At 34.9% G+C, this 18,623-nt stretch overlaps 3 protein-coding genes across 3 annotated transcripts; 1 reads left to right on the top strand and 2 right to left on the bottom strand.

The window, feature by feature from the left end:
- Positions 1-841: 841 nt before the first annotated feature.
- LOC108806408 (nuclear intron maturase 1, mitochondrial) lies at positions 842-3,516 on the bottom strand. Its single transcript, XM_018578519.2, has 2 exons — positions 2,954-3,516; positions 842-2,825 (listed from the first exon to the last, which is right to left on the bottom strand). Exons 1-2 carry the CDS (start codon positions 3,428-3,430, stop codon positions 1,173-1,175), a joined length of 2,130 nt encoding a protein of 709 aa, XP_018434021.2. The 5' UTR covers positions 3,431-3,516; the 3' UTR covers positions 842-1,172.
- Positions 3,517-6,583: 3,067 nt separating this feature from the next.
- On the top strand, positions 6,584-9,666 carry LOC108806417 (mannosyl-oligosaccharide 1,2-alpha-mannosidase MNS3). The gene is made up of 6 exons (XM_018578530.2): positions 6,584-6,924; positions 7,328-8,247; positions 8,332-8,593; positions 8,665-8,862; positions 8,944-9,092; positions 9,179-9,666. The coding sequence occupies exons 1-6, from the start codon at positions 6,847-6,849 to the stop codon at positions 9,423-9,425; spliced, it is 1,854 nt and encodes a 617-aa protein (XP_018434032.2). The 5' UTR covers positions 6,584-6,846; the 3' UTR covers positions 9,426-9,666.
- Positions 9,667-9,697: 31 nt separating this feature from the next.
- LOC108806425 (prefoldin subunit 6) lies at positions 9,698-11,221 on the bottom strand. Its single transcript, XM_018578544.2, has 5 exons — positions 11,072-11,221; positions 10,846-10,916; positions 10,644-10,768; positions 10,227-10,287; positions 9,698-9,961 (listed from the first exon to the last, which is right to left on the bottom strand). The coding sequence occupies exons 1-5, from the start codon at positions 11,148-11,150 to the stop codon at positions 9,905-9,907; spliced, it is 393 nt and encodes a 130-aa protein (XP_018434046.1). The 5' UTR covers positions 11,151-11,221; the 3' UTR covers positions 9,698-9,904.
- Positions 11,222-18,623: the final 7,402 nt, after the last annotated feature.

Raw genomic sequence — 18,623 nt, 5'->3', positions numbered from 1 at the left:
CATAATTCCAACATAACTACATTTTTTACTTTTCGAAATAAATCGTAAATATTGGACTGGACCTTAGTCGTAATGTTACAATTAGAGCATTATCATGACGTTATTTATAAATTATATGACGTCAAAAACAATCCAGGAGAATCGAAGTTGAGTCGTCCACACTAAAAAAAGTTGTCAAAACGTTCACAAAAGGGTCCACTAATCCAGAAGTGTGGAGGTAACTAGGCCCATATAATTCAGCCCAAGATGTGATTCTGTGTATACAAAAATGTTTTTCTTTTATGACAACCAGTATTCGAAATTACATTACGCGTGATTTGGGCGGTCAATTTGGACCTAACTTATTAACAAAAAGTTGGAAACTACTCGGACGTTAATCGAAAATTAGTTTTAGAGTGTTTTTTTTTTTTTGCATATATATACAGGTATATTAAGTTACTTCCAGAAGATATAACAATTGATTACTTTAGTCTTGTGATAATAAAAGTAGTTTTAGTTCTTTCTTAAATCACGGATTTGAGTTTCAAGCAACGATATTTTACTTATTTTTAATGTTTTCTTTAATGAAAAGTATTTTAGTAATTTTGTTTTAATTTTCTTGAAATTAGTTAGGATTTATGTGACTTTTCTCTACAACTGCCAAGCATTATTTTTACAGTAATCATCATTTTTTTTGCATTTTCTTGCATATTATATTTTGAAACTTGTTTGCTCAAAAATAAAACTTGTAAAATGTCATCTAATGAACCAAATTCAACCAAATTGAAAATATATTGATCGATGACCCAAATAATTATCCGATTCAACTTTCACTTTTTGTTTTTGTTTTTGAACACAGCGATTCAACTTTCATTCCGGATTTAAATACACGGTTTAAAAAACATGTTGATGTATTCTTAATGTTGTTGAAGAAAAAAATTCATGATTCATAATACTTTTTCATGCCGATTCAACTGTTCCATATGAACATGTTTCTCGATTCAATTATCCGATTCAACTTTCATGCCTTGCAGTATAACAGTGACTTCCCAGTCAACATATAAGAATCGATTCAGTGGCTGAATGTGCCAGAAGACGCATGTAATGTTCTTTATCTCTTGGTCTGTCTCTGGTGTATCAAAGATCCTTGGGACAGGAACCACCAACTCTTTAAAAGAAGCCGTGGTAAATAATCATGGTGGTGAGTCTAATTTCTTCAACTCATCATCTGTTTCTCTGCTTTTACTCTCACACTTTGATCTCCAAGCACCAAGAGTCTTAAAATCCCACACAACCTCTGAGATCTCATCCTGAGGCAACGGCAGGCCGTTGCGCTTTATCGACCTATGCAACTCACAGAAGAATTTAGGGTCTTGCAGCTTGATGTACTCCTGCAAAACTTGCTCATGGTCTGGGATCCAGTTCCTGGGGAATGGAGTATAGTCACAGGACGGAATCAAAGACATGCGAGAGAACTGAACTCCATCTATAGCATCAACGAGTCCCATCCTGAGAAGATCAGAGTATTCAGGTGCAGAATTATTGCTGCTCTCACTTAATGGACGGCTAAGATCCCGCGTGGCTATGCTGTACACTTTGGCACGAGATTTAAGCCTATACCTTGCAGCGTATAGTTTAGCCAAAGAGCTTCTAATCACATAAGCACAGAACCCAACAGCCTTCTTTCGATTGTCTGCATACTTGTACCAATCAGCCATTGTTTCAAGAAACTTATTCATCTGAGAGTTACTATGAGACTGGCTTGAATAAAGCATTGGGTTACAAGGCAAAGGCTCCGGATCTTTGTCTCCTTTAACAAAAGCAAGCCGCCTAAATTTCCGGATACACTGCTCTAAACTAGCAGACACAGAGAGCAAAGTTCCAACGCCCTTCTTGCTCACAACGCTGCCTCCACTCCCAGTGTAACGCAGAGTAGGGTAAATAACTCTACGGCAGATAATGTGATCAAGAAACTGAATCCCCCTGCTTACATGTTCAATCTCTAACTTTGAATTATCCAATCTCAAACCCAAAACACTATCACAAAACTCAATGACTTCCTTCCTCATCTTCACCGCATCCTCTCTAGGCCCTCTAATCCCAATCAAGAAATAGCCTCCATGCCTAATGTAATCCATCTTCCTAGTTTTCTCCTTCCCACTAGACGGAACAAACTCCGGCCAAGCCGGGTTATGACAACCATCTTCAATAGACTCCTTCCATATAGAATCATCTTTACAAGGCCTAAAATACTCAACTATCTTCGTCTCCATAAACCGGTCCAGCTCATCAAGACAAACATTAGCAAGCAAAGGACTCAATATCCCACAGTATCCATAAGAAGGCACCTTCGCAGCTTCCTTAGGAGCAAAACTATAGAAAGTCCTCAGCCAATACGGATCAGGCTTTGGCTCGTCCTCATTCAAAATCTTCCTCTTCGTCCTCATCCTCTTCTCACGTTCAATCCTCCTCTTAGCTCCCAACCCATCGTTACCATTCTCCTCAACAACCCGCGTCACTCTCTTACCATCATCACCCATTCTCAAAGAAGACTCGATCAAGTTTAGGACTTTCCTATCTTTAACAACTTTCTGAAGACAACCCATCATCACACCGACATCAACACGGTCCAAAGCCTCACTAACATCACCTTTAATGAACCACAAGTACCCAGCGAAGTTACTCCTAACGGTTCTAATCACAGTGTGAGGGTTCCTCCCAGGTCTAAACCCATGACTCTTACTCGAAAACCTAGCTTCGAAGAAAGGCTCCAAAACCATCAGAAGAACCTCGTGAACCACACGGTCCTGAAAAATCGGTTCTTCAGCCTCCATCATCCTCCTCACCTGTTAAAGAATATGTAACTAACTTTCTGTTATTTCCGTTACGGAAAGCTGAGTCCGGTTAAATTGTAACAGACATTTAAACCAAGTCTAAACCAATGTAATCGGTTAACTAACTCTAATAATCTCACCTTCCCTTTCGACGCGGCGTTCGCCGAGAGTGAGACTTTATCGTTAGGGCTCCTAACGAGCTGGTTCATCTTGTCGTTCCAGCGGAACTTGCCGCCTGGGCCGCGGGCGACGGATTGCTGGAGGGAGAGGAGGGAGCGGAGGGAGTTGGAGTGGATGGCGTTGCGGGGAGGGAAGGTTCCGGTAACGTGGGCGCAGGTTCGCTGGTAGGCGAGGATCCATAGGTCGAATTTGGAGAGGAAGCCTGTGAGGTTGGAGAAGGTGGAGGTGGGAGGTGAGGAGAAGGATTTGACCCAGAGGGAGAGGCAGATTTCGACCTGGTCTTGCTTGAGGAGGGAGTACGGGTCTTGGGTCGGTGAGGGTTGTCGTGATTCGGGTTTGGGGTTTGGGAGAGATGAGATTGGTTTGAGGAAGGTTTTGCAGTTTAAGTGTTCGACGATATTCCTCAGGGGGGTGAAATGATGTGTCAGTCTTCTCATCTCTCTGTCTATCTGAAGACGGACGCGTGAATCATGAGAGACTTTCTTTTTTGTTTTGTAAATAAATATGTTCCTACTTTCACCCCAATATTTTCTGTTAATAACAATTCGAGGCTTAGGTTTTGAAATTAAAATTTACACCCTATATAAAAGCCTTAAAATAAGGCTAGTCATTTTATCAGTTAATTTTTATTCAATTTGATACTCATTTTGATTCTATCCGAAAAATCTAAATATCTATAAATCATTGAAACAAATCAAATATTAAAAGTTAATATCCATTAAAAATGAAGTAAATCACAAATACTAAAAAAATAGACTCGAATATTTACTATGTTATGACTTCTATGTAAAGAGATATATATCTATAATTAAATATAGTATCTTAGATGTATAGTTTTATATATTTATTACTTTAACATATAATTATTATTTAATAAAATAAATTATAAAGTATTAAATTAAGAAATGAATATAAAGTCTATATAAAATTATATTTTTTCTAAAATTTTATGTTATATAAAATAACTTTAAAAATTATGGAACATATAATTTCACTAATCTTTACTTTTTGTTTTATATTATGTAAAAAATACTTTTTGAAAACACTCTTGTATAGTTTTTTTCTAGATTATTTTTTATTGAACAGAATGAATATTATCCATAAATATTCGGAAATATCTGTAAATTTTTCGGATAGTCATATTTTTTTCAAAAAATAACAATGAAGTAAATCACAAATATTATAAATTATGGTGAGAACATTTTTTGGGTCTATTTCAACTTATGTTAATCAAAATTTGGATAGACGATTTTAACCTACCACTAGGATTTAACCACAAATATACAATGCTGAACCATATAGTAGTATCCATATACGGTGGTTTCGTGAGTCTTATTCATGTATAAGGTAGTAAAGTAGTCCTACGGTGTTCATTGATGATACACTTTATCGATCATCATTGTCCTAGCGTGTTTGGATTTGTTATATGTTCCGTTTATGTAATATACAAGTTTTTTTTAATTTTATATATTAATCAATCCGAGAAATCGGGAATCAAGGTTTGGTTACAAGCTTGGTTTGAACAAAATTATCATATCCAACTTATTACAATCTTAGCTTTGCCCGCCCACTAAAACCGGCACAATCCGCTAGTTTGTTTTTCGGTTTTCCTTGATATCGGTTACCGTTCTCAATCTTTGACGTAGTTCTTGGGAAAGCGAGGTTCTCTTTATTTCTTCGGATGCCGGGATTTTCCTCGACGTCTCCGAAGTAACTAGTTCCCAATGAATTCCACGAAGCTTGTAACTTTCTCTGTCAATGAAGCTCAAGACGACTGTAGGGGCAGTTTCAAATACTTACCAGAGCCTTGCGAATGTCACCAAAGCCAGCTTGTATAGAACGCCACACAACGCTTGAAACGAACCCAAAACGAGCAAGCGCTCACTACTGCCGCTGACCAACCTGAACAAAAAACGGACTAGAACCACTGACGCTCCAAAACTAACCAGTCTCATCACCTATATGGAATGTCAAGCTCACTACCACCATAACTTTAAGAGCCAAGGTGGTCCCGTGAAGCGGCTAGACCAGACGGAGACACTGAGGTGGGAATGACATCCCGAGCACCGCCTCGCCATCTGTGACCTTTGAAAACCAAAAGTCAAAACCAACCTGTGAAAACCACGCTTCGGTGTCAATGAAGAAAGGCCAAACAATGAAACCTCGAGACCAAACCAAGCAATGAGCATACGCCATAGCAAGGAAGCTAGAAAAGAAGCCGAAAGGATGGGAGCCGAAGTGAGGTGTCCGAACAAGGAGTTCACAAACAGCCATAGACGACCAGCTTGCTACAAACGCCTCATCCATTCACACGAGTCGAAACTGAGCAGAGGCACCATCACCACCTGCGTATCTCTGCCCAAAACCCACCTCCGATCTGAGATAGCACCATAGCTCACCTGACTGCGGGAAGAGAGAGCTGAGTCGCGCCGACACCGGAGAGACCTCACCGAAAGACCTCACCTGCAAGAACCCCGACAAGCCGGATACTCGAAGAAAGGACCCCCATAACCATCCTCTGCGACGGTGACTCCGGGAGCAATCGAAAAAGGGAAAATCGACAGCACCACAGAGCCCTAAAAATCGATTATCCGTTGCAATAACGTCAACAGAACTTCGCCGTGCAACCACCAGTAACAGGGTCGACGCCGGATTAGAGAGCCTCGCGCGCGGCTTCACATCAGAAAGACACTCTACCGCAGAAACACGAGCATATCGGAGCAGAGACGAGACTCAGCGAACAGCAAAGAGCAGACGAGACGAAAGGGAGAAAGAGGCGGCCCTCCGGTGCCGGACGTGCGCTCACGCGTTACCGAACGTCAGAGGCGGACTTGAAAACGCGTTGAGATCTAGGGAGAGTTAGGTGAGAGAAGAGATAGGCTACAGATTCAGTGTAATAATATACAAGTTTTGATCCAGATTGTGAAATAGCTACAAGCATACAAACAAGACATTCTCGTTATGTGAAATTTTGTGTTATATGTTTTGTTTTAGAGTTTACTTACTACTTGGATGTTGTAGTACCAAGCAGACAAACAAGATAAACTTCCTGTTGAATAACATAATTACTAGTGTCACAAATCAAAACTCTACGATGAACGTTAGAAACGTATTATTAATGTATTTTTCAGAAATGACTATAGAATTTAAATTTTTATAATAGTTAAAACTATAAAAACATATTTTACTTGATACTTGTAAATGCGTTAATATCTGTTAGATTGATGTCTTTGTATTTTTGATATAAACTTCTTTAAAAAAACTAAAAATCTTATGTATATTAACTCTATAAAATTAAATAATACATAATGATAATTAGTGTATATATAAATCAATACACAAACAACATTTTATTTTGGCAAGATATATTGTAAATATAATCACATACTATTTTATTTATAAAGAAATTAAAATCCAGTAACCAATAATTTTCTAACTTTACACAATTACAATAATTACTTCAAATATTTTATAAATTTTAATATTAGTAAATATATACATTTAGTTGTTAAGAAATAGTACGATATTAGATTCTAGTAGTAATAAATGCGTTAAACAAAAATCATGTCAATCCTAATTAGAAACGGAGCGAAGTAATTAATGTTTACCGAAGAAAAAACAAACAGGAGGGGAAAGACATTGGAAGCTAGTGTTGGGTCAATGCTTCTCAAGAAGGCATTGCCGTAAGATTTCAGACAGACTTCTCCTTTAGCTGCTGCGAACCCCCTTTTCGATCCAGACGAAAAAAATCGCATCTTGGTCTCCGGCCGGTTAAGCTTCCGTCTCAGATCGACGGCACATCGAACCAGCACCTAAACCGATCTTCAATTTTGAAGAGGGATCTGATCTGAGCATGTCGAAATCTCTACCGTATTCGGTGAAAGATGTTAACTACGACAATGCCAAGTTTAGACACCGATCTCCTTTAAAGGTTGGGACTTTGATCTTTTGTGTGATGTGGGTTCTGCCCAAAGTTCTCTTCTTTGTTATTTACTTTTTTTTATAGATAAGATTTAGTGTCTGTAGGAATTAGCTAAAGCTGTTAGTTTGGAAACTCAGTGTGATGTAAGAGTTTGTATGCTTAAGATAGAGAACTTAGTTCAAACATATCATGTCCCAAGCATCAATCTTTTTTACTTTTGGTGACAAGTATTTAAAGTAAAAAGCTTCTCCTTTTTTACTTTTGACGGTCTGACCAAAAGCCATTCTCATTTTGATCTTCTTAGTTCATGTTTTATTTGTACAAGTCTCTAGTTTTACATAATCTTCACTCAATGTGTTAGGCTCTCTTTTGACATTTTCTTACAACGTCTCCTCTTTTGTTCGGCCTACAGGTTCTTTCACAAAGCATGCTTACTCTCAGCACAAAACGCAACTACGCAAGCTGCAGCACTGGGAAGTTCCTAATACTAATACTAATATTTGGAATAGGATGTCTACTGTTTATGAGTAAGGGTCCAAATGACTCTGCTCCTAATGAAAAAGGAAAGGTCACTTTTGTTGGGGGTCTTAGGCTCGGGAAGCTTTTGAGAAAGCCGCCTAGGCTTCCACCTCGCTTATCACCTGACGAAGGACAGTTAAGAGGTAACGGCTCCAATACTGACCCAAAATGGGCAGTTAGACAGCAAAGCGTGAAGGATGCCTTTGACTACGCATGGTCTGGCTACAGAAAGTATGCAATGGGTTATGACGAGCTCATGCCTATCAGCCAGAGAGGTGTGGATGGGTTAGGAGGACTTGGTGCCACTGTGGTTGATGCTCTTGACACGGCCATGATAATGGGTCATGATAACATCGTTTCTGAGGCAGGAGCGTGGGTGGAGGCTCATCTCTTGGAGAGGATTAGTCAAAAGGATCAGGTTAATCTGTTCGAAACTACAATACGTGTTTTGGGTGGGCTTCTAAGTGCATACCATCTGAGTGGAGGAGACCAGGGTACGGTGAACATGACGCATAACGGACCAAAACCAGCTGTCTATCTAAATGTTGCTAAGGATTTGGCTGACCGTCTACTCTCAGCTTTCAGCTCCAGCCCTACTTCAGTTCCCTATAGTGATGTCATATTGCGTGACTCAACCGCTCATCCAGCTCCAGGAGGAATGAGCAGTACAGCAGAAGTTGCTTCTGTACAGCTTGAGTTTAATTACCTCAGTGCTGTTTCTGGTGATCCGAAGTATAGTACTGAGGCAATGAAGGTCTTAGCTCATATAAAAACACTTCCAAAGACAGAAGGTCTTGTTCCAATCTACATCAGGTGATTGCTTTTTCTCTCTTTCAACTTGTTGACTTTGTTTTCCTGAGCTCTTGTGATCTGACATGTTGTTTCTACCTGGTGCAGCCCTCAATCAGGTGAATTTGTTGGTGAGAATATCAGGTTGGGGTCTCGTGGGGATAGCTACTATGAGTATTTAATCAAGGTGTGGCTTCAGCAAGGAGGGAAACTGAACAGTAATTTCACATATTTGCATGATATGTACACTGAGGCCATGAAAGGAGTCAGGCATTTACTTGTGCGCAAATCAGTTCCAAACGGTCTTGTCTTTGTAGGAGAGTTACCTTATGGGTCAAAGGGAGAGTTCAGTCCAAAAATGGATCATCTGGTAAGTCCCCATTGTCCTAGGATTATGCCATTTTCATGAGGAATGATTCGTTCAATATTTTGTGTGTGTAGGTTTGCTTCTTGCCTGGTACTCTTGCTCTTGGTGCTACCAAGGGACTCACAAAGGAGAAGGCCTTGGCGGAAAATCTTTTATCCTTTGAGGATTTGGAGAATTTGAAACTTGCAGAAGAGCTAGGGAAAGCATGCTTTGAGATGTATGAAGTAACTGCCACTGGCCTTGCTCCAGAAATTGCTTACTTCCACACAGGGGTAAGTTTTGCTGCTTGTACCTTTTTTCCAAAACATCAGTCCTAATCTTTTCTCTTCTTTGTTTTATCAACTTCTTGGCAGGAATACTCTGAGGATGGTCTTGAAGGTGGGAATAAGAGTTCAATGTATGCAAAAGACATAATCATACACCAGGCTGATCGACATAATCTACTGCGCCCTGAAACTGTTGAATCACTCTTTGTCCTCTACCGTATCACTAAAGACACAAAGTATGAAAACTACTCGTAGCATTTTCTCTCATAATATGCGTTCTTGAGGACTATTTGCTGACACATTTTCAAAAAAAAAACTGCAGATACAGAGATCAAGGTTGGCAGATCTTTGAAGCGTTTGAGAAGTACACAAAGGTGAAGACAGGTGGGTACACATCATTGGATGATGTAACGGAAGTGCCTCCTCGTAGGAGAGATAAGATGGAGACTTTTTTCCTTGGTGAAACGTTGAAGTACTTATACTTGCTCTTTGGAGATGACTCGGTGATTCCATTGGATAAGTTTGTTTTCAACACCGAGGCTCATCCACTTCCAATAAAACATACCTGAAAGGTTTTCTTTTGAAGACTGCTTCAAAAACAGAGACACACAAATTGATGACAATGTTTGGAGAAAAGTTATGCATAGAAATAGAGTACCAATTGCAGAAAAGTGTTGGATCGTTGAGAGAACAAAAAACAGCAACATACCATGTAAGATAAGTCATCTCTTTTCTTTGAGATGAATTGTAATCAGACACCACTGAAATGAGTTACGTTTAGTTTTCTTTTTATATAAACGATTTGAAATATGTAACAAATCAAATTAAGCACACCGAAAGATACTGTGGTGTAAATCTCCAAATTCATAATTTGAAAAAGGGCGAGAAGATTTGTATAAGTTTACACACATTCAAGTGCAGTTGTCAACAAAAGAAGATGAGGGATACAGAGACATTAATCACCACAAAACTGAAATCACACGAACACTCAATAACTGAATATGAAACCACTATGACAGGGGCGTGCACGAGTGAAGGACTTGGACAATCAAGCCTTTGCTTTTCCTGCCTGGATAGATTGTAACCGTTGTTGTAGCTTCATCATCTGCAAGAATTAAAACAGTTAGATCATCATCACCAGTTTCAGTAAAGGAACAAGTTTCATTTGTGTTCCCTTAACTCTCAAATAACAGATTCTTATATGGTGCTAAGTACAGTCAACAAGACACATGAGCGAACTAAGTTTAAGTCTTTTCTTCGATGACAGGTATAATCTGACCCAGAAAACGTCTACTTGAGTGTGCCTTTAGAGCTTAGTAATGCTGAAAGGAATTCAAATAGTTATATAATCTATCAGAGGGATGTCTTACTGCTTCTCTCTTGCTGTTCTGTTGTCCTTCATTATCTTGGATAGATGCATCAACCCGTTTCCTGCGAACAGTATACATTATGCTTGAGTTCATGACGCTATATAGTTAAAACACTTGATCAACAATAAAAGACATGCTTTTACAGAAGTGCTACACTGCATATAAACATATCCATATTATCACACTATTCCCTTGCTCTTTTGGCTACTGATATCATCATCGTTACTTTAAGTTCACAACAGCATTCACTAGTAGCTTACCTAGAACTAAAAGTTATCTTTTTATAATTAAATCAAGTTGAGATAACAATGCAATAGGTGCTTTAATTTTCGACTACTGAACATATATTGCTCATGCTGAATGAACAAAGACCAAACTTTCATTTGCTTCAGTCCCATACATAAGAAAGAAACTTACAACTCAGCAGAGATGTACTCAATACGTTTGCGAACATTCGCATTAGCTTCTGCTAGATCCTGTTTCACAAGCACTGGACCAATCAACTTGTAGACGTTTGCTTCTTCTTCTAGCAAATCCAACTCCTGTAATAAAACAGAACAGTAAGTAGACAGAACACTGAACGTAAATGAGGGAACAAAGAGACCAATCATATATATACCTTAAGCACGAGCTCGTTCTCACCAAGTTGGATCGTATACTTCTTCCTCAGCTGGTGATCTTTTGCGATATCTGAAATATGAACATTACCAACCAAACTTAGAAACCAATCAAATCTAAAAAGTTGTCGCCTTTCGAATCTCCATCACAGAAAACTAGGGTTTCTCGCCTCCATAAATTAAAAAAAAAAAAGGCGAACTCATCGAGGAAAGGTGAAAAGAGTCTACCTTTCTGGATTTTGGCGAGATCATTGGCCTTGGACTCTAGGTCTCTCTGCAAATCTCGAAGAGCCATAGATGAACTCATCTTCGCCGTTTGAGATTTCTAGTCCTCACTCAACACCGTGGTTAGAGAAGAACGAAGCGCTGTGTCGTTGAGGCGTTAGTCTTAATTTTCTAATAAGGGCTAAAAGGCCTGTGGAATTTACTTGGACCTTTAGTGGCCCAATATGCAATGCTTTCTTAACTGATTTCGGTTCGGCTCTATCCGTTCTAAACCAGATCGAAACAGATAAACCAATTCTTTCCAAACTAATAAAATACGTCATTTGTGTTCGATATCTCTTATTGGAATAATGATTCAAGTGTAGCTCATTCATATTTCAAGTTCCCTCTTGGACTCTTACTCTGTGGTTCACCCCTTATAGTATAGGAATCAATTATTTCACAATCGATATCTTTTAGAAAATAAAACAAAATATTATAAGTTATATTATATTTTTAAAATAAAAAGATTAAAAAATAAATAAAAACATTAACATATACAAAAAAGATTTTTTATAATATTTTAAAGCCGCCATCAAAACACTAAACCTAAATCCTAAACTCTTGAATAAACCCTAAACCTTTGAATAAATCATAAAACCTAAATTAAAAATATTAAACACTAAATCTTAAAAGTATTAAATCCTTAATCTTAAAAAAGAGTTTAGGGATTATGATTAAAAGTTTATTATTTTAATTTAGTGTTTTGATTTAGAGTTTAAGATTATCCAATAGTTTATGATTTATCCAAAGATTTAGGGTTTGGAGATTAGAGTTTAAAGTTTAGTATTTTAATGACGGTGTTAAATATTAATTTTTTTCATATACTAGGGTTTAGGGTTTATAGTTTAAGATTATCCAAGGATTTAGGGTATACCCAATGGTTTAGGGTTTAGTATTTTTTTATGATGTTAAAAATATTTTTAAAATTTTATTTTTTGTAACTACTATTATTTTTTATTTATATTTTTACTTTTTATTTTAAAAATATAATATAATTTGACAATATTTTATTTTTAATATCAATTATGAAATAACTGATTCTTATTGGTTAGTGAACCTAGATGTTCACCATAGAGGATGAACCCAAAAATAACTCCTCTTATTATATAATACTAGGTGGTTAACCCGCATATACATGCGAAAATAATATTTTTGCTAAACCTTAATTGTAATAACTATTAATATTTATTTTTTGTTTAATTAGTTTCATATTTTATATTGGTTTAGTTAAACATGTTACTTGTGAGTTTTTGAATTTTCATGTTTTAATATACTTGATTTTGCATAATATTTAGTTTTGTTATGATATTTGTTTTTAAAATTTTAGTTTGATTTTAATCTGGTGTGGTTAGTTTTTATTGTTTGTATGGTTATTTCAATTGTTAATTTTATTTTGTTTTATTATCAAAATCACTTATACAATTTATAAACAAATAAAATTTAAAATTATTGTTTAAAATCAGTTTAAAATTCCATTATTTAAAATTTAAGTTTACATTTAAAAGTTACACATAAACATAAATTCAACTAAAACTACCTAGTGTTATAGAAAAAATTCTTTTAAATAACATATTTGGTTATGAAGGCAACACTAAATAAAAATTGCATGCACTACATTGAAAATGAAATATCGATTTAGACAGAAACATTACAAATACTAAAGCTTTAGCAGGCAGGCTCTATTACATGTTATAAATATTTTTCGATAAAGATAAAATGTTTAGTTAACTAAGTTATTTGAAGTCTTCTTACATTTATACAGTTTACATTATGATATTTTTTTATCTTTTATGTGTTCAAAAATGAATGAATTTCTATACCAAAAATAATATGAGTGTGTTTTTACAGAGAAACATAATTGTTTTGTGAATATAGTAGAATCTTAGATATTGAAATATTTATTTTGATGGTTCCAACTTAAAGATTTAGTTTATTATTAATATAAAGATATGAAAATCCATATATTATTTAGTTGAAATTTTTAATTATATAAGAAAATATTAATTTAGAAATTAAAAGTAATTAAATAAAATTTAGTAGTAATTATAATGTTTAAGTAACGTGAAAATTTTATAAATAAGGTTTTTTAAATTATATCCTTAACATGTTTTTAATTAACGTGACCAAATTTCTAAATAAAAAAAAGGTTTAAAAATTATATCCTTAAAATGTTTTTAATTAACGTGACCAAACTCACCTCCTAGAGTTTTTGAGTTTCAACAATTCTTTACAACTTTGTAAATTTTTTTCTTAGGCTTGATTAGTCTTTTGAAAATGCCTATTATTTCTACTTGATCAATAAATTCCACATTTCATAAAAAAAAAATTCTAATGTTATAACAAAACTGATTTAACCTACGTGATTTATGAAAATAATTTATATTATTTTATGAATTTGAGATTTTAAAGGGAATTCATTATAATCACAAAAGAAACTGTTATATATTTATAAATTTAATATATTTCCTTTTTGATTGTATATTCTTTGATATATATAAAATAATGATTTTTCTTAAATTATAGTTTTAAATATATTTTAAAAAACATTTCTATGAAAGATATTATTACTTTCATTTTATTCCTTTTTGATTTACGTAGAAATCATTTTATTATATAAAAAATGATATTGATAGATTTATATTAAAGATATTGTCTTTTATATTAGATTCCTATTTTTAGTTATATAAAAGGACATTTATTCATTTTTAATTAAATTACATGTTTAAAAGTGTTGTATATTTATTAAAGAAATTTTCTTTTTATATATTTCCTTTTGATAAAAAGTGATTTGGAAACAAATATTAAAATATAACTAAAATATTAATAATGATATTTTAATAATAAACTTTATTCAATAATGTTATCACTGTAATAATGACATTTTTCTTAATATCAAAAATATTTTGTTGCATTTCCTTTTTTATTAAATCACATTATATATAAATATATTATATTATTGTAAATTCTTTTTTTAATTTATAAATGTTTTAGTTATATATGTTAAGTAAAAAGGAAATTCTAATTAACAGAAAATTATTAAAAAGAAAATCAATTTTAATATTGTAATTTTATGTAATATTTAAAATTCATTAAGGATATCATTGTAAACAACTAACGTAAGAGTTAACGTGAGTGCGACACATAGATAACTGACTTCTCAAATAATATTATAGAGATTATATATGTTAAGTAAAAAGGAAATTCTAATTAACAGAAATTATTAAAAAAGAAAATCAATTTTAATATAGTAATTTTATGTAATATTTAAAATTCATTAAGGATATCATTGTAAACAACCACCGTAAGAGTTAACGTGAGTGCGACACATAGATAACTGACTTCTCAAATAATATTATAGAGATCAACATTTAGTAATTCCATATAAATATAAATTTATTAGATTAGACATTTGTATAAATTTTCTTTTTTTAATTAAATGTCATTTGTATAAGTTTTTCAGATTCTAACTTATTGAAAGTATGGATTTTGTTAGTAACATCTTTTATGATCCTATTTGGAACTTTCAAAAAAAACAAAAAATTTACTTCGCATTTAAAAAAAAAACTAGGTGATTTTCCCGTGCTCATGCACGGATATAAATATTTATAAAGTAAATATACTATAATAATTAATTGCTATTTACTTTTAATTTTATATTAATTTATAATTGTATGCATAATTTATATTAATAAAATTATATTACTTTAATTAGACATACGATTTTAGATATGTTATAGATAGTTAGTTTTGTTGTTTTTCCATCGATTTAGTTATCATTTGGATATATTGGTTAGCATTTATTTTTTTGAATTCAATTATAATATTTTTATTCTAAATATATTAAAATTTTGATTAATTTTTTTTATTTGCATTTATGTTGGTTGGTTGGTTGGTTGTCTTATATATGTAAATATATTTTAGGATGATTATTTATAAATTAAGATATATTGTGCTTAGAATGAAATTAAAGATAAACTAAAGGATCGGATTCCAAATTAAATAAATTAATATAACGATGATATTACGAAGTCTCATGCCTACATATATAAATTTTACAAAAGAAATAAATTGTACCAATTGGTTAATATTTTATTTTCATTGTTAATATATTTTGAATCATCCTATAATTTGTATTTAAAAAATTAATTATTATGGTAGTTTAATCAATGCTATTAGATATAGGTTGGATTAGTCGAGTTACTCATATTGTGAGTATATTAAGTTGCATATATTTCTTTAAATTCAAACTGAAATACAATTAATTTTATTATAGTTAAGTCATATCAAATTATTTTTATTTATCGGTTAATGTGCATGTATTTTCACATATTTATCAATGTCAATATGAAGTTACATACATAAGTAACTGATATATTTTGGAAGCTCATGAGCACATATCAATGTTTACAGCAATTAAAATATTTTATAAATTCTAAATAGTTTTATGCCCTAGATTTATTGAATGGTAAACTGAAATTTATTTTAAACAATCTTAAAAATCTGAATTTAGATTTGCTTTCGTATTTTGATTATGGTTATGTTAAGTTCCACAAACATAAAAACATCAAAGTTAAAAGCAATTTAATATTAAAAACATATAATTTTAATAATTATAAAATATAATATATCTACCTTATTAAAGTATATCGTGTTATTTTAATTTAAAATATTTTGTAATTATTTAATCAAAAGATGTTTACTGTGAAAATATATTTTTCATTTTCTAATATCTCTTAAAAATAAACAGTAAAAATTGTGATTGTATTTGAGAAATTATATTATATAAGTAAAATATAATTTATTGATATTTTTTGTTGTCATTGAAAGATATTATACTTAAGTAAATATATGAAACAAACCGCGGGTCAAGAAAGCACTGAAACAAACCGCAGGTCAAGAAAGCAGTCAGAAAGTTAGAGGGAAGCAAACCAGGATACAATTGATCAATAACAAAAGTTTTAATCATGCAGTCAAGGCGAGCACAAACAAGAAAGTTTCCTCTAAGAGGAAATAATGTCGTCAATCTTTGCTTGGAACATGCGTGGGTTCAATAAGCCACGCAAACAAAGAGTAGTGAGGTACTGGATTCAAGCTGCTAGATTATCTTTTGGTTGTCTATTGGAGACAAAAGTGAAGAAGGAGAATTTTCAGAAGGTGTTTGATGCTACATTCCCTGGCTGGAACTGTCTAAATAATTATGACTATCATCCATCAGGAAGGATATGGGTCTGCTGGACAAATGATGTCGAAATTTTACCAGCTATCTCAAGTGCTCAAATGATCACTTGTTGGGTCAGGATTAAGAGTACGGGAGAGATTATGCTGGCGTCTTTTGTGTATGGGTCAAATCAGGCTACTGATCGGAAATTGCTGTGGCGAGAGATGGAGCTGGTTGCAACAACGATGGTAGGAAGCGATTACCCTTGGATAGTCCATGGAGATTTTAATGTTATCCTCGCAGCAAGTGAGCACTCACGTGGTATGGATATGAGAAGAGAAAATTATGCAATGAGAGATTTTCAGGATGCTATTCGTAACTGTGGATTGGATGATCTTGCACAAGTAGGATCAATTTTCACCTGGACAAATAGCCAGCCCAACAACCCGATAAGCAAAAAACTGGATAGAGTCTTGGTAAATGGCCAATGGCTCACGAGATTTCCAGTGTCTTTTGCTATTTTCGAAGCTGGAGGAGTTATTGATCACCTCAGAATGTGGACGCAGCTACGCCTGTCGGCTCCAACGAACCGGAAGCCTTTCAAGTTTTTCACCCATGTGATAAACCATCCTCAGTTCCTGGAAGTGGTGGGTAATATTTGGAACTCTCAGGAACCGTTATTTCATTCACGATCTGCTCTGAAGCTATTTCACAGCAAGCTGAAGAATCTGAAAAGTGCTCTCCGAGAGATCAACATGGACATGTTTGGAGACTTGCCGTCAAGGGTGAATTTGGCCTACCAAGATCTCTGTCTAAAACAAACTGCAGCTACAGATTTCCCAACAACAGAAGCTTTTGAGGAAGTATCGACAGCTTGGGAACACCGGCACCATATCTCTGGTATCGAAGAGCAGCTATATTATCAGAAGTCAAGAGTTAAGTGGTTGGGACTTGGAGACGGGAATAACTGCTTCTACCACAACGTTTGTAAAGCACGAAACTCCAAGAATGCCATTCGAAGAATCATTACTAGCGATGGTAGGATTCTCACAGATTTGAACGAAATCAAGGCAGAAGCGGTGAAACACTTTGATACTTTCCTCAATGAGAAGCCAAACAATCTAGAGGAAGTCTCCCCTGAGTATCTTCAGGATGTGATTGACTACAGATGTCCTCAGGAAGCGGCAATGGAGTTATTCAGTCCCGTACAGGGAGAGGAGATTAAGAGAATTTTGTTCTCTATGCCGACAAATAAGGCACCTGGCCCTGATGGTTACCCGGTTGAGTTCTATAAAGCGGTGTGGTCAGTAGTGGGGAAAGATCTTATTGTGGCAGTACAGTCCTTTCTTTTTGGGCTCATGCCAAAGAGCACCAATGCTACTCTGCTTTCTCTGATACCTAAGACAGCAGAAGCGGAGCGTACGTCCGACTACAGGCCCATTGCGTGCTGTAACGTCGTTTACAAAGTAATATCTAAAATCATCACGAGAAGGCTCAAAGCAACTCTTCCTTCTGCTATCGAGTTGAACCAATGTGCTTTCATCAAGGGTTGCCTCCTACTAGAAAACGTCCTCCTTGCCACATAACTAGTCAAAGATTACCACAAGCCAGGGATTTCATCACGCTCAGCCATAAAGCTTGATATTTCAAAGGCTTTCGACACAGTGCAATGGTCTTTTATTGAGGCTGTTCTTCGTACTATGGGTTACCCAGCTTTGTTTATTACTTGGATAATGCGCTGCGTTGATACGGCTTCCTTTTCAGTCTCGGTTAATGGAGAGCTTGAAGGGTTCTTCTCCAGCTCCAGAGGTATTAGGCAGGACTGCTCTCTCTCCCCGTACCTGTTTGTTATAGCCAGTAACGTCCTCTCCAAGCTCTTGAACTCTGCTGTCCTCAACAGACGCATTGGCTATCATCCACTCTGCATGTCCCTCAAGCTCACTCATCTCAGCTTTGCAGATGACATAATGGTGTTTACTAATGGCTCAGCTGCGTTGCTAGAAGGTGTTCTTGAGGTCTTTGAGAAGTATGCTCAGATATCAGGTCTCTGCATCAATGTAGCGAAATCAACGGTTTTTGCGGCTGGGATTGACAAAGAAAGGTTGGAAGCAAAAGCTGTCTCTGCAGGGTTATCCATTTCAGGCCTCCCTATCAAGTACCTGGGTCTACCGCTCACAACAAAAAAATGACCAGAAATGACTATGAGCCTTTGTTAGCTAAAATTAAAGCTCGGTTTCAGAATTGGACTAGTAAGTCATTGTCATTTGCAGGGCGTCTTATGCTTATCAAGTCAGTTATAGCTAGCACAACAAACTTCTGGTGTTCAGCTTTCTGTTTGCCAAAAGCGTGTAAGGA

The sequence above is a fragment of the Raphanus sativus genome, chromosome 1 (genome assembly GCF_000801105.2).
Source record: "Raphanus sativus cultivar WK10039 chromosome 1, ASM80110v3, whole genome shotgun sequence".
Lineage (NCBI taxonomy): Eukaryota > Viridiplantae > Streptophyta > Magnoliopsida > Brassicales > Brassicaceae > Raphanus > Raphanus sativus.
This window is presented reverse-complemented; position numbering and strand designations above follow the sequence as displayed.

Excerpts from the sequence above, each read along its gene's own strand:
- LOC108806425 (XM_018578544.2), bottom strand. The coding sequence starts at position 11,150 with ATGAGTTCATCTATGGCTCTTCGAGATTTGCAGAGAGACCTAGAGTCC. Across the intron at positions 10,917-11,071 it reads TCTCGCCAAAATCCAGAAAG|ATATCGCAAAAGATCACCAG; the intron begins GTAGACTCTTTT and ends TTCATATTTCAG. Across the intron at positions 10,288-10,643 it reads GAGTACATCTCTGCTGAGTT|GAAACGGGTTGATGCATCTA; the intron begins GTAAGTTTCTTT and ends TACTGTTCGCAG.
- LOC108806408 (XM_018578519.2), bottom strand. The coding sequence starts at position 3,430 with ATGAGAAGACTGACACATCATTTCACCCCCCTGAGGAATATCGTCGAA. Across the intron at positions 2,826-2,953 it reads ACGCCGCGTCGAAAGGGAAG|GTGAGGAGGATGATGGAGGC; the intron begins GTGAGATTATTA and ends ATTCTTTAACAG.
- LOC108806417 (XM_018578530.2), top strand. The coding sequence starts at position 6,847 with ATGTCGAAATCTCTACCGTATTCGGTGAAAGATGTTAACTACGACAAT. Across the intron at positions 6,925-7,327 it reads GACACCGATCTCCTTTAAAG|GTTCTTTCACAAAGCATGCT; the intron begins GTTGGGACTTTG and ends TTCGGCCTACAG. Across the intron at positions 8,248-8,331 it reads CTTGTTCCAATCTACATCAG|CCCTCAATCAGGTGAATTTG; the intron begins GTGATTGCTTTT and ends TACCTGGTGCAG.